The sequence below is a fragment of the Aspergillus brunneoviolaceus genome (assembly GCF_003184695.1).
Source record: "Aspergillus brunneoviolaceus CBS 621.78 unplaced genomic scaffold BO95scaffold_15, whole genome shotgun sequence".
NCBI classification, from domain to species: domain Eukaryota; kingdom Fungi; phylum Ascomycota; class Eurotiomycetes; order Eurotiales; family Aspergillaceae; genus Aspergillus; species Aspergillus brunneoviolaceus.
The window spans coordinates 33,771-47,851 of NW_020290745.1; the positions used below are offsets into that span (position 1 = coordinate 33,771).

The following is a 14,081-nucleotide window of genomic DNA, read 5'->3' on the forward strand; positions in this document are numbered from 1 at the left end:
TATCTCCGTTTTTTGTTTTTCGCTAGATGCATGCGACATCGGCCATCCATACAAGATTGTCGAAAGTCTTACACTGGTTTTCTGGCCCAATCTTGTTCAGGATATCGTCTTGAGTGTCAGCAAAGTTGTTAAATGGCTCACAACTACGAGGTGGGCACGAGGGCCTGGCATCCCGATCCGACCGAGGGCTGGATCGCGTCTGAGGTGAAGGAGAAACATGTAGATGGAGACAAGGTGCAACTCATCTTTTCCACAGAAAATGGAGAGGTACGTTACCATTGTTCGCATCTTTGCGAGTCATCAATGCGGGCGGCTAAATTCTCTCTGGGTTTAGACAAAAACCTTCGAAACCAGTCAAGCTGAATTGCAGATTGACAACAACCCGAACTTGCCTCCGTTGATGAACCCTGCCATGCTGGAGGCCAGTGAGGATCTCACAAATTTGTCGCACCTGAATGAGCCTGCTGGTAGGTATCAATCTTGCAGCCATAGCGCAATGGTAACTGAAATCCGTGAAGTCCTCCAGGCTATAAAATTACGTTATGCACAGAAAGAGATTTATACCTACAGTGGTATCGTCCTTATTGCTACGAATCCCTTCGCCCGGGTCGACTCCCTCTATGTTCCGCAAATGGTGCAAGTATACGCTGGCAAACACCGAGCATCTCAAGCACCTCACCTGTTTGCCATCGCCGAAGAAGCATTTGCGTAAGAGCCGATCCTTCGTTCGATCTGTCTCCCCAGCTCACATAATCTGCGCAGCGATATGCTACGAGATGGTAAGAACCAGACCATTGTCGTTTCTGGAGAGTCAGGGGCCGGAAAAACCGTCAGTGCAAAGTATATCATGCGATATTTTGCAACCCGCGAGTCCTCCGATCAGCCTGGCAAGTACACCACAAGTCGGGCCGATGCAATCAGTGAGACCGAAGAGCAGATCCTAGCCACCAATCCTGTCATGGAGGCTTTTGGAAACGCCAAAACAACACGCAACGATAATTCTTCGCGCTTCGGAAAGTACATCGAAATCATGTTCGATGACAAGACCAATATCATAGGTGCGAAAATCAGGACTTATCTCCTGGAAAGATCTCGCCTGGTGTTCCAACCTCTCAAAGAGCGGAATTACCACATCTTCTACCAGTTGGTAGCCGGCGCAACGGATATAGAGAAGCAGGACCTTGGTTTGACTTCGATTGAAGATTTCGATTACCTTAGTCAGGGCGGGACGCCGACGATTGATGGCGTTGACGATCGCACAGAGTTTGCTGCGACCAAAAAATCCCTGAGTACCATTGGCGTGCCTGAGAAGACTCAAGTGGAGATCTTTCGGGTCCTGGCAGCCTTGCTTCATCTCGGAAACGTCAAAATTACTTCCACAAGGACTGACTCCAACTTATCATCTTCGGAGCCTTCTCTTATGCGAGCCTGCGATATGCTGGGAATCGATGCCATCGAGTTTGCAAAATGGATAGTGAAAAAGCAGCTGATCACGAGGGGCGAAAAGATCACGTCTAATCTCACACAACAGCAAGCAATCGTCGTGAGGGACTCTGTTGCCAAGTTCATTTACTCGAGTTTGTTCGACTGGCTTGTTGATAAAATCAACCGTGGTTTGGCTACTGACAATATCTTGAGCAACTTCAAGTCCTTCATAGGCGTCCTGGATATTTACGGATTTGAACACTTCGCAAAGAACTCCTTCGAGCAGTTCTGCATCAACTACGCCAACGAGAAATTACAGCAGGAATTCAACCAGCACGTCTTCAAACTTGAGCAAGAAGAATACATACGCGAACAGATAGATTGGACATTCATTGACTTCTCAGATAACCAGCCTTGTATTGATTTGATTGAAGCGAAACTGGGTATTTTGTCTCTTCTGGACGAAGAGTCTCGACTACCCATGGGCTCAGATGAACAATTTGTGACGAAACTTCATCTTAATTTCGCCGCGGACAAACAGAAATTTTATAAAAAACCACGTTTTGGCAAATCTGCGTTCACGATCTGCCATTATGCTGTTGATGTAACATATGAATCCGACGGGTTCATAGAGAAGAACAGGGATACTGTGCCTGATGAGCACATGGAAATTCTGCGCAGCTCATCTAATGAGTTTGTGAAAGAAATTCTTGATACCGCTGCCGCTGTTCGCGAGAAGGATTCAGCTTCTATCTCTTCCAAGCCTGTTGCTGCGCCTGGGCGCAAGATTGGAGTTGCTGTCAACCGCAAGCCTACTCTTGGTGGTATCTTCAAGTCGTCATTGATTGAGCTTATGAACACGATCAACTCGACAGATGTTCACTACATCCGCTGTATCAAACCGAATGAGGCCAAAGAACCCTGGAAGTTTGAAGGTCCAATGGTTCTCAGTCAATTGAGAGCTTGCGGTGTGCTTGAAACTGTCCGCATCAGTACAGCAGGATACCCAACACGCTGGACTTACGAAGAATTTGCTATAAGATACTACATGCTTTGCCATTCGTCGCAATGGACGTCGGAGATTAGAGATATGTGTCATGCCATTCTACAGAAGGCTCTTGGTGACGGCACTCAGAAAAAGCAAGACAAGTATCAGCTAGGCCTGACAAAAATTTTTTTCCGCGCTGGTATGCTTGCTTTTCTTGAAAACCTCCGCACATCCAGGCTCAATGAATGCGCAATAATGATCCAGAAGAACCTGCGATGTAAGTACTACCGGCGCAGGTATCTTGAGGCTCGTGCCTCTATCCTTACAACTCAAGCTCTGGCGAGGGGCTTTCTTGCGAGACAGCATGCGGCTGAGATACGCAAGGTCAAAGCAGCTACAACCATCCAACGGGTGTGGAGAGGGCACCGGGAAAGGAGGAACTACACTCGGATTCGCGCCAATTTCGTACTTTTCCAGTCAGTCGCAAAAGGATTTCTCTGCCGACAAAACATCCTGGATACAATACATGGCAACGCAGCGAAAGTAATACAACGATCATGGCGTTCTTGGTGTCAGTTACGCGCGTGGAGGCAGTACCGCCGGAATGTTATCATCATTCAAAATCTCTGGAGAGGCAAGCAGGCCAGGAAGCAATACAAGAAGCTTCGGGAAGATGCAAGAGATCTGAAACAAATCTCCTACAAACTCGAGAACAAAGTGGTAGAATTGACTCAGTATCTTGAATCACTGAAGCGTGAGAACAAGGCTCTGAACTCACAATTGGAGAATTATGAGACTCAACTGAAATCTTGGAGAAGCCGTCACAATGTCCTTGAAAACCGTTCTAGAGAGCTACAGGCCGAGGCCAATCAAGCTGGCATCACTGCTGCTCGATTGACCGCTTTGGAAGACGAAATGAACCGGTTGCAGCAAAATCATAATGATGCGCAGGCAACAGTCAAGAGACTTCAGGAGGAGGAAAGGATATCACGAGAGTCAATACGTTCTGCAAACCAAGAGCTGGAGCGACTACAGCAGCTGAATAGTGAAGCAGAGGACGAGAAAGCTTCGCTTCGTCAACAAATTGTGGAACTCGAGGAACAGCTCGAGATTGCAAAACGAACCGTTCCCATAAATGGCTTGAGTGGTGATCAACCGAACGGTGGGCCAACCCCACCTCCTGCGACCGGCTTGATCAACCTGGTGTCCTCGAAAAAGCCCAAGCCTAAGCGACGCAGCGCTGGTGCTGAACGGATTGACACCGATCGTTTCAGTGGAGCTTACAACCCGAGACCAGTCTCCATGGCTATCCCGAGTTCTGCAATGGGACGTCAGCCATTCACTGGCAATACATTCTCTCCAGGACTGGATTCTGTTGAGGTAGAGCTTGAGAATCTACTATCTGAGGAAGATGAACTCAATGAAGAAGTGACGATGGGCCTGATTCGCAACTTGAAAATCCCACTACCCAGTTCTACACCGCCTCCTACAGAGAAGGAGGTTCTTTTCCCGGCATACCTTATCAATCTTGTAACCTCAGAAATGTGGAACAACGGATTTGTGAAAGAATCGGAGCGCTTTTTGGCCAATGTCATGCAGTCTATACAGCAGGAGGTCATGCAGCATGACGGCGACGATGCTGTTAATCCTGGGGCTTTCTGGCTCTCTAATGTACACGAGATGCTCTCGTTCGTGTTTTTGGCCGAAGATTGGTACGAAGCCCAGAAGACCGATAATTTCGAGTATGACCGCTTGCTGGAGATCGTCAAACACGACCTAGAGAGCCTAGAGTTCAATATCTATCATACCTGGATGAAAGTGCTGAAGAAGAAGCTCTTCAAGATGATCGTACCGGCGATCATCGAATCCCAATCACTTCCGGGTTTTGTCACAAGCGAGACAAACCGATTCCTTGGCAAGCTTCTTCCATCTAACAACAATCCTGCGTATAGTATGGATAATCTCCTCAGTCTCCTGAACAATGTCTACAAAGCGATGAAAGCTTTCTATCTTGAGGAGTCTATCATCACTCAAACGGTGACCGAACTTCTTCGACTCGTGGGTGTTACCGCTTTCAATGATCTTCTTATGCGAAGAAACTTTTTGTCTTGGAAACGTGGGCTACAGATCAACTACAACATTACTCGCATTGAGGAATGGTGTAAGAGCCACGATATGCCTGAAGGAACACTGCAGTTGGAACATCTAATGGTAAGCATGTCTGGCCACTATTCGATATGAGAGGATACTAACCCAATCCAAAGCAAGCAACCAAGCTCCTACAGTTGAAAAAGGCCACCCTGAATGACATAGAGATCATACAAGACATCTGTTGGATGTAAGAACATATTTCCAGTCTTCGCCTTGCTACGCCGAATTCACATGACGCTGACCACTATATATCAAGGCTGTCTCCAAATCAGATACAGAAGTTACTGAATCAATATCTTGTTGCTGACTACGAACAGCCTATCAATGGCGAAATTATGAAAGCGGTTGCGTCTCGTGTCACCGAGAAGAGCGATGTGCTTCTTCTTACTCCCGTTGACATGGAAGACAGTGGCCCGTATGAAATCGCAGAGCCTCGTGTCATCACAGCCTTGGAGACATACACACCGTCCTGTAAGTGAGATTCGAAGGCTGTGGCCGCCGTAAGCCTCACTGACATTTTCAAAGGGCTACAAACACCGCGACTGAAACGGCTTGCCGAAATAGTATCAGCACAGGCAATGGCTCAACAGGAAAGGTTGGATATGACAGAAACGAGCGATGGAGCGATCCCTGGCAAATAACTTGTACATTGGAAATAGCCCTATCACATCACAATGGCCACCTGGTGAAAACTTCAGGGACTAGCAGCTCTGATTACCCGCTCTTTGATTCAGCAAAAGTGCACCATCATCTTTCGTCGATTTTATCTCAAAGCCGATCATCAAGTGCTTTCCCTGCCTTTCTCTCTCACATTCCAAATTTCTCTTCATTATATATTACCATTGCATCAACAATACTGTTATCGATCGAGCAATCAAGATTCTGGTATGCAGATTTGCTCAAGCCGCGAATATTCACCCACCAAGGGACGCTCGGACTTCCGGGCTGACTTCTGGGCATACTTGGGGTTTGGAGCGCAGTAGTACTTGTGGGGTTGTGGAGAAAAGAATTCGTACGTACCCGTCGGCGCTGACCAACATTTTGACAACACTACATTTCTTCCATGTTTCCATGTTCTAGTCGCCAATCTCAACCCAAGAGTCGTCTCACAGTTGATCAAACTAGCCACATTTTTTTCATTGGGAGCATCGCAAACATGGCGCCTCTAAAACAGTTGAATTTCATCACGGGCAACAAGAACAAGTTGGCTGAAGTGAGGGCTATCCTAGGCAGTATAATCCATGTCGATAGCCAAGCGATTGAAGTGCCCGAAATTCAGGGCACAGTCGAAGAAATTGCCAAGGACAAATGTAGACGTGCTGCAGAAGCGGTAAGCAGCGATCTTCTGATAAGTCCGAGGGTGAAAAGATATTAAAACAAGGTTGTTCCTGCTAACGTGATCGAGCAGGTTAGAGGTCCAGTCTTGACGGAAGACACGGCTCTGGAGTTCCATGCGCTGAAAGGTCTACCTGGCCCATACATGTAATGTCTTCAGTGCCTGAAAAGGCTTAAGCGTGACATGCTGATGTATGACCAAGCAAATCGTTTCTTGACGCCCTGGGCCACGAAGGGTTGAACCGAATGCTTGACTCATTCGATATAAAAACAGCAGAGGCCGTCTGTACCTTTGCGTTCTCTGAAGGCCCTGGGTCGGAACCTATCTTATTTCAGGGTAGAACCGAGGTAGGATTGACTAAAACATGCCATCGGGATCTGCAACTGACGCCAGCTGTGAAGGGCGCTATTGTCCGCCCAAGAGGCCCCGCAAACTTTGGTAGGTGTACACAGGGACAGACAGTCTTTAATCTAATCACTTGTGATTAATTCATGCTTCTTTTCTAGGTTGGGATCCGATCTTCGAATACCAAGGCAAAACGTATGCCGAGATGGATAAAGACGAAAAGGTACCCTACGGAATTCCCTCCCCTCCTTTTACTTCATTGGTCGCTAAATCTTGGTTAGAATCAAATCTCCCACAGATACAAAGCTCTAGTCAAACTGCAAGCCTGGCTAACCCGTGAAAGATCCTGATCTGATTCTTCCCAGCTGTGATGGAGCCTGCTTGAGGCGATTGAATTTGACTTTAACATGTCAGTAGTAGTCAGTCTGTATTTAGTGCCTGGCTGCTCTTCCAGGACTCTATCCAGCCAGAGATTCGTGCGCAATTGGATTCTACATCGTCATCCTTTTCACTATTTAACTCAACCACAATCTCTTCGTCGAATGATTCGCGGGCTTCCTCGAGAAGAACACCGAATATTTCCGCATCCAAATTTTCTTGCAGCTTTGCTTGCTTGTAGCCCCTGTGAAAAAATCGAATCATAGTCAGAAACTAGGCTTTCTGTATAAACGAGTTATTGAAGTCTAAGGTTTGGAGGTACCTCGATGTTAGACGGTCATATAGAATGGACGTGGATGGGCAACGTAGAACCACCACGAGATCAACCCAGGACTTGGGGAAAAGATCACAGGCATGCCAATCGATCAAGTAGCCACCTCTCAGCAGTTCCTCTTCGACAGCATCCAGAAGCTGAAATTAAGATTGCTTAGTATGCCGCCAAGTATTGAACAGGCGTGAGATCATAAAAAGGACACAAGATATCGGGAACCTATATTGGACGCACTTTGTCTTCATCAACAACCCAGGTTTGCAATTCCTGGTCGTAGGTGTCGTAACAGCCCCGGTCTTTCGCGATCTGATTGATCGAAAGATGTCGCAAACCAGTCTCCTCGGCCAGCTGTGCACAGTGAACAGTTTTACCTACACCAGGCGTCCCTGTAATGACTATGTTCGGAGTTGTTCGCATGCTGAAACCTCGCTGTGCAGGTTTTAGCACTGAAGCCTGCTGCGGTGGTTGATAGTCATCGCAAGGCGAAATTTCTGGTGGCGGCTCAATTGGTTACTTTGCCTTGCGTCGCGGGGCACAATCGGAACAACCCACCAACCGATTTTAGCCGGGGGGTTCCAAACCGCCGGGTATGTAGTACTCTGTACGGAGTACTTGACAGTATTGCACCGGGGTGTAAACATCCTATTACACTACCATGTGCGGCAGCTTGACTAATGTAATCATCTAGGAAAGAATGCTATCTGGTTTTAGAGATATTCGGTAGTCATGCTTCAAGTAACCGACAGGGTTGTAACGCATCACTGCTAGGGCGATTCAACCGTCTCTGCTGCCCCATTCTCTACGGGCGGAGCTACGCTTCAGAGAAGGTGAGACCGTGCTAGCTAAACCATTGATAATCTGTGATTGAACAGTCAACTCAGATTCGAGACCATCTCTATAGACCTCCGTGGTATATGGCGACCCTTTAAATTTGGCAGGTGACTTGGAGTCTAGGAGAACAAAACTGTTAGTTGGCATTTGTACCGATGGTAGAATGCTGTGACTTACTTGAGAAGTTCGAATGCGGTATATTTTTGTAGGTATGCCGTCCCTCGCCTGTATCCTTTGAGAATCCTGGCAGGGTCGGGGTTCAACCCTGGAGTGTCTTTTAGTCGCCTTATTGCAGGGGGCGCTTTGAACATCGGGTCGAAAACCAATAAGTTTGCGCTTCCATTATCACGAATTTCGAACCCAACAATTGTCATAGAGTGTCCTATATAGGGGCTCTCGCATGTCAGCTCTTGCGCTTGGGACGGAGAATAAAAGGCGGGGGTTGTCCAAACCCTGGTGCTGAAAATAGATGGGTGGTAAGTCGGTAGAAATGACCTTGTCTTCCCTCTCCAGGTTGCGTGAGTCCCGGAAATAGGAAGCAACGTTCATGAACAATGCATCATGGGCTCGCATGCTCTCCGTGGGTCCAATGCTGTTGGCTACGCAGCTATAACTAGTCAGTTTCTTGTATCTGAGGCGTTGGTGAGATGGGCTGACAACTTACAGTATTCCGAGACTTGAAAACAGCGCTTGAGCCTGTGCAATAAAACATCAACCGGACTTTCTTCTTCCCGGATGTGGGAGCTGAAGCAGAAACGTATTACCTCAGGTGTGCCAATATATTTTCTGGTCCCCCGAATGCCACCAGTTTCAATTCTTCCTACACTGTTGAATCCCTTGTCCCATGCATTCTCAATCATATCCTGGAGCTGAAGGATTGTAGGCAGTTCCCCAGAGAAGCACTCATACCCTAGTAATCGAGCGTTTTTGATATAAGTGATTAGCATCTGGATATTCCTGTAGCCACAGAAGCCGCCTTCCCTAGGAATTTTTGAGATTTGGTGTACCATGGAGCTACAGAAGAAGGCACGCTGGACAGATTTATCACGATCACATAACCGGGCAAGCACAGAGATCACGTCCGTCAACTCGTTCTCAAAGGTTTCCGCCTTTCGAAGTGCACCGTTAGAAGAAAGGGTGTTGGTCAAAATCGGCTTGGGACCTTTTTCAAGCACTCTTCGCAACCACGCGGGCATTCGCTTTTCATTCGCATGGGGCCCTAATTCTGACCGCTATAGAATGGTCAGCGAGATACACCGCCCGTGAGACAGATGATCTGTCTCTAAGTATAAAATAATAAAGTAGAGAGCTGATAGGTTCAATACCCCAAGTCGTTTGATGCCTCCAGTAAGAACACAGTTCTCCAGTCCAGCTGACACTGTGAGTGGTTCGGATCCTTTGAGAGAAAGCTTTGGGAGCGATGAAGTGCCAATGCATTGTTTGTGAGTAGTTCTAGCAGGCTCTGACAGTTCATTTGGCGGGCGAGTCGAGTCCTCCTCAAGGGCGATTTCTTCCGCAGCGTGTAGATCAAGGTGAGACGGCAACTCCGCTTCCATAACCGTCTCACCACAGCCGCAAGGGCAGTCGATGTACCCATCGGGTTGGCCGTCTTGAAAGCCCGGCAACGAGAATTGTTGCCGATGTTGCATCACGAGATGATGGTCTGCATACTGACGGTTCGCTCTATTACTAGCTCGTATGTCATTATCGGGGTGGCAAGATTCCACATGTTCCATAACAAAATTGCTGTCGGCATCAGAGAAGGGACAAAAGGGGCATGTCGGATCGCCATCAGTTGGGTGATCCATAGAGAGTCGAATTTCATGGAATAACACTGAAGAGGCGTTTGGCGTTTAGTCAAGGGAATCAAAATTAGGCCAAGGGCAATCTCCTAGCGAACGAGAACCGGAGAGTAATGTTACGCGTTATTAACTAAAGTTACAATTGCTGTCTGTGGGGCCCCGAGCGAACACTGATAAATATGAATTAAATACGGAATCTCGACAGGCTTGAAGCCCAGTGCCCGGCGTCCGACGTCCGGCGTCCACATGCGCAAGATTATGAGACTGGTGAGGGACGACTACCTAGAGAGGTGTGGCGGATACGGAAAATTATCATTGGCAACCAAGATTTTCCAACCTGAGTCTTCGAGATTCACATTCAATTACGATTCCACGTGACATCACCCGCAAATCTAGGTGGGTCTGAGATATACTGGTACAGTACACAGTACTCCGTAGTATACTTCTGACCTAAAGGCGAGTAGCTTGATTAGATGACTAGCCTGAGGGGTCCGAAAAGTAAACAAAGCTTCTGATGCATATACTGTTTGATTGATGCTAGTGCATCAAAGAGGGATTTGGAGACACGGTCAGAGCCAGTAAGTGACCGTGAGCTATTGTTTGGGACGATAGTCAATTCGAGGCTCAGAAAGACCTAAGTACATCCAGAGAACTGACAGAATACATTTGTAGCACTACATTTTAGTGAGGCAGATGACTGAGTCAGTTGGCTCTCTCTGTATACGTGGTTGATTGTCTACCTAGCCGTAGTTGAAGTTGAGTTACTTACTCATAGTCAAGTTGGTTGACTTATAACTTAGTCCACTGAGTAGTTAGTTATAGTTAACTAAGTAAGCTCAAATGCCATGACTAATAAACATACTAAGCAATCAGACTTTTTCCCTCCGATATCGTGATCCGCACAATGGAAGGCGGAACAGCAAAAGGTAAAGAATGATTCGCTCACCTTTGTCAATGCTCTGCTCCGCTTTCGCAGACCCCGCCAGGTGCACATAAAAATGGCTGTCCCGCAACCGGAGCCGATCGCAAGGGCATGTTACTGACTTCTTGATTGCGAAGACCCCAAACCTGTTCTCCTAGTTTTCAGTATGAATGAACCGCTAGTCCTCGAGCAAGAGTCCTCATCCATGGTCAATATCGGCCTCCAGGGCTCTTCTGGCAGCAATTGGGTCGTGCAGAAGTTTGGTGGTACGAGCGTCGGCAAGTTCGCCTTGAATATTATCGACCAGGTCGTTCTGTAAGTGGCCTCAATCTCCTCCTGCCCAGTACAGAGCCCACCATAGAGATTGATTAACCTCTTATATCCAGTCCAAGTCTTTCCGAGCATCGTGTTGCTGTAGTTTGCTCAGCGCGAAGCAGCTCGACCAAAGCTGCCGGTACCACCAACCGGTGAGTCATATTCCTCCCTGAGCAGCGATGGCAACCGCAATTGCCCAAAGTCTCCCATCGTTGTGCCCCCGGGGCAGTCCTCAAGTCTCACCAAGCCAGAGTCTAATCAAGTACTTCATTGTCAGGTTACTCCGAGCAGCGCGGGATGCGGAAGACGCTCTATCTCAGCAATATGCCTCTCTTGTAGAGGCCGTTCGGTTGGAACATATTCAGGTAGTCGGAGATCAAATCCAGTCAAATACACTCAAGTTACGGCTGGTTTCTGAGATCAATGCGGAATGCGACCGAGTACTCAAGGTGTTGGAGGCTGCGCAAACACTTGGTGAGATTAGCGCAAGGTGCATCGACAAGGTGATTAGCACCGGGGAGAAGTTAAGTTGCAGACTTATGGCTGCTTTTCTCGAAGATAGGGGCGTCAAGTCGCAATATGTGGACCTGGCCGAGATTATCAATTTCCCCGTTTCGAGCCAGGGCCTTGACCAAGAATTCTATAATAACCTAGCTGCTGCTCTCGGAAGAAAGATCGAAAGTTGTGAAGATAGGGTCCCTGTCGTTACCGGATTCTTTGGGACTGTACCTGGCGGTCTTCTTGATCAGATTGGACGGGGCTACACTGATCTTTGTGCTGCTCTTGTCGCTGTGGGCATAAACGCGAAGGAATTGCAGGTCTGGAAAGAAGTTGATGGCATCTTCACAGCCGACCCACGGAAGGTGCCAACCGCACGCCTGCTTTCTGCCATCACACCGGCTGAGGCAGCCGAGTTAACGTTCTATGGCTCGGAAGTGATTCACCCTTTTACCATGGAGCAAGTCATCCGTGCCAAAATCCCTATTCGCATAAAGAACGTCATGAACCCGCGGGGAGACGGTACTGTTATATTTCCCGACTCTTCCAGCGAGCTGGAGAAGACGACCCCCGGCCATGATCCAAGACTGTTTCGTACCCGCAGTCCCAGTCTTATGCAGCGGCCGAAGCGCCCCACGGCCGTGACAATCAAACACAAGATCCTCGTCATTAATGTACATTCGAACAAACGATCACTCTCTCATGGTTTCTTCGCAGGAATATTCTCTGTGCTTGATCGATGGAGGCTTTCTATCGATTTGATTTCGACGAGCGAGGTGCATGTTTCAATGGCCCTTCATTCCGAGATGCCCTTGCTGAATGGGACTGGGAGAGACGAATATCAGATCATAGACGATGACCTGAAGGGAGCCATCCAGGACCTTCAGAAGTATGGAACCGTCGATATCATACCAGAGATGGCAATTCTCAGTCTTGTGGGAAAGCAAATGAAAAACATGATTGGAGTTGCGGGACGGATGTTTTCGACTCTGGGCGAAAACAATGTTAATATCGAGATGATTTCTCAAGGTAAGTATCCTTAGACACTTTGCTACTGTCCAATAACTAATCAACACTGTGTCTCAAGGTGCAAGCGAGATCAATATTTCTTGCGTCATTGAGGAGAGAGACGCCGATCGCGCTTTAAACATAATTCACACCAGCATGTTCACCTTTTTAGACTAGACCAAAGCTTTGACGTATGTCTTTCTTCACTTGCTTCATTTGTACTTTCTGTAAAGTGCATCCTGGTCTCTGGCAGTATAAGATATCCTTTGCAAATTTCGGTTCGTGAAAAGCTCGATTCTGGTCCACGCTGATCCTACTCCCAAGTCATGGCTGTTATCTGGGCCCCGACTTGCTTGTTGTTGCTGATTGCGTGTGAATGTTATTGGTCACCTTGTTATCTTGGTTGCGTTTCTCCTCTGCGATCCCTCGATTCATGATGCTTTCCCCCGCCCCCTCTCATACTAGTCCTGTGTTCCTTGCCTTTGTGGTGTGCATGTGTCGGCGCTATGTATTACAAGAGTCTTTTCGGATGATCATGTTTCTACTGCATCTTGTCAAAACAGGACCGACAGAACCTTTAGATGATTACTAAATAGAACTATCATGTTTGTTTTCTTGTCTACTATAACATAGACTGAAGCTTGAAAGATGCGCCAGAGGTCTGTAGGTGTTCTGCTATAGAGCGGGATAAGTGCTCCATTGCCTATAAAACGTACGCACGGGGGGAAGGTCATTGAAATAACTCAGTGCGAATGAATTAAGAAACCATAGCCAACGGCGTAAGCGACTCATTACACACAGCAGTATATATGTACATCTCACTAAATGAACCCAGAGACGGCTGGCCTCGGGTTGATGAAGATCTCAAACTGCAAAATTAATAAATGAAGAAGTCTGGTTCCTCAATAATGCGCCCTTACAGATGCATCGCCCTTGCACCCAAGGACTTAGGTGCAAGAAACACTCCCACAAATGCAGTAATATAGATCAGCCCAAGTGCGGAAGTGGAAGCACAGGGTGTTTTCATAGGACCACTCGTACACACAGGTCCATATATACATAAATACCTTACCTTAAAGAGATCGACTGGAGTCATACAAGTATAAGTAAAGAAGGGATGGGACGCCGCTGGATCAAATCTTTAACACAACCATACTCATGCATGAGTACTGCAGACTGTACGTACGACACAGAACATCCTTACGTAGTCATGCAGGTACTGACCAAATTTCACATCTGAGCCAAGGCTAATCAATGTATCCGTACATGCCTCATGATGGGGCACATTGCTCGCGAGGGTCTACTAGTAGTTACTGTCTACTGTAAAGTTTTACAGTACTGTATGTAATGAATGTATTCCCACTATAAGGTCCGGGCGTTTGGTACTTATCATGTACAGTAACTATGTAGCAAAAGATGTGGTACGTATACAATGTGAGTACGGACCGGACCTTGTGGGGGAGCATAGTATAGAGCAGTACGAAAATGTAGCAGGGCACAGTGCTAGTAGGTATATAATAAGTAATATGAGTACTCCGTACTCCGCACTCCGTAACTATAGCTTAAAACCTCAATTCAAATTCACTGGCAGTGGTCTATATTACTCTAATGACCTAATCGATTGAACTTAAGTGCAAGCGGGTGGCCCACCCCATCACGATCTGCCGATTGCACAGCAAGTGATTGGAGGAGAGCTTGCTCCCTTCTGGCGGCAATGGAGCAAGGAGACCAATCAGTAATGTCCAATCCGT

The 14,081-nt window shown here is 47.3% G+C and overlaps 5 protein-coding genes across 5 annotated transcripts; 3 read left to right on the forward strand and 2 right to left on the reverse strand.

Annotated features, from left to right (window-relative positions):
• Positions 1-132: 132 nt before the first annotated feature.
• BO95DRAFT_356893 (type V myosin) lies at positions 133-5,205 on the forward strand (the record flags this gene model as incomplete). Its single annotated transcript, XM_025582327.1, has 7 exons — positions 133-267; positions 335-467; positions 519-708; positions 763-4,624; positions 4,678-4,751; positions 4,821-5,035; positions 5,090-5,205. 7 exons carry the CDS (start codon positions 133-135, stop codon positions 5,203-5,205), a joined length of 4,725 nt encoding a protein of 1,574 aa, XP_025444859.1.
• A 364-nt stretch (positions 5,206-5,569) lies between these two features.
• Positions 5,570-6,735, forward strand: BO95DRAFT_440381 (non-canonical purine NTP pyrophosphatase). The gene is made up of 6 exons (XM_025585949.1): positions 5,570-5,894; positions 5,973-6,046; positions 6,103-6,247; positions 6,302-6,338; positions 6,407-6,468; positions 6,527-6,735. The coding sequence occupies exons 1-6, from the start codon at positions 5,721-5,723 to the stop codon at positions 6,593-6,595; spliced, it is 561 nt and encodes a 186-aa protein (XP_025444860.1). The 5' UTR covers positions 5,570-5,720; the 3' UTR covers positions 6,596-6,735.
• On the reverse strand, positions 6,275-7,456 carry BO95DRAFT_408333 (nucleoside triphosphates FAP7). The gene is made up of 3 exons (XM_025584101.1): positions 7,189-7,456; positions 6,946-7,094; positions 6,275-6,867 (listed from the first exon to the last, which is right to left on the reverse strand). The coding sequence occupies exons 1-3, from the start codon at positions 7,369-7,371 to the stop codon at positions 6,666-6,668; spliced, it is 534 nt and encodes a 177-aa protein (XP_025444861.1). The 5' UTR covers positions 7,372-7,456; the 3' UTR covers positions 6,275-6,665.
• Positions 7,457-7,583: 127 nt separating this feature from the next.
• On the reverse strand, positions 7,584-9,970 carry BO95DRAFT_408337 (C78 family peptidase). The gene is made up of 6 exons (XM_025584102.1): positions 9,111-9,970; positions 8,550-9,017; positions 8,450-8,481; positions 8,238-8,392; positions 7,963-8,167; positions 7,584-7,904 (listed from the first exon to the last, which is right to left on the reverse strand). Exons 1-6 carry the CDS (start codon positions 9,591-9,593, stop codon positions 7,880-7,882), a joined length of 1,368 nt encoding a protein of 455 aa, XP_025444862.1. The 5' UTR covers positions 9,594-9,970; the 3' UTR covers positions 7,584-7,879.
• A 608-nt stretch (positions 9,971-10,578) lies between these two features.
• Positions 10,579-12,924, forward strand: BO95DRAFT_440384 (aspartate kinase). Its single transcript, XM_025585950.1, has 4 exons — positions 10,579-10,824; positions 10,896-10,976; positions 11,102-12,351; positions 12,410-12,924. The coding sequence occupies exons 1-4, from the start codon at positions 10,676-10,678 to the stop codon at positions 12,505-12,507; spliced, it is 1,578 nt and encodes a 525-aa protein (XP_025444863.1). The 5' UTR covers positions 10,579-10,675; the 3' UTR covers positions 12,508-12,924.
• The last annotated feature ends 1,157 nt before the right edge of the window (positions 12,925-14,081 follow it).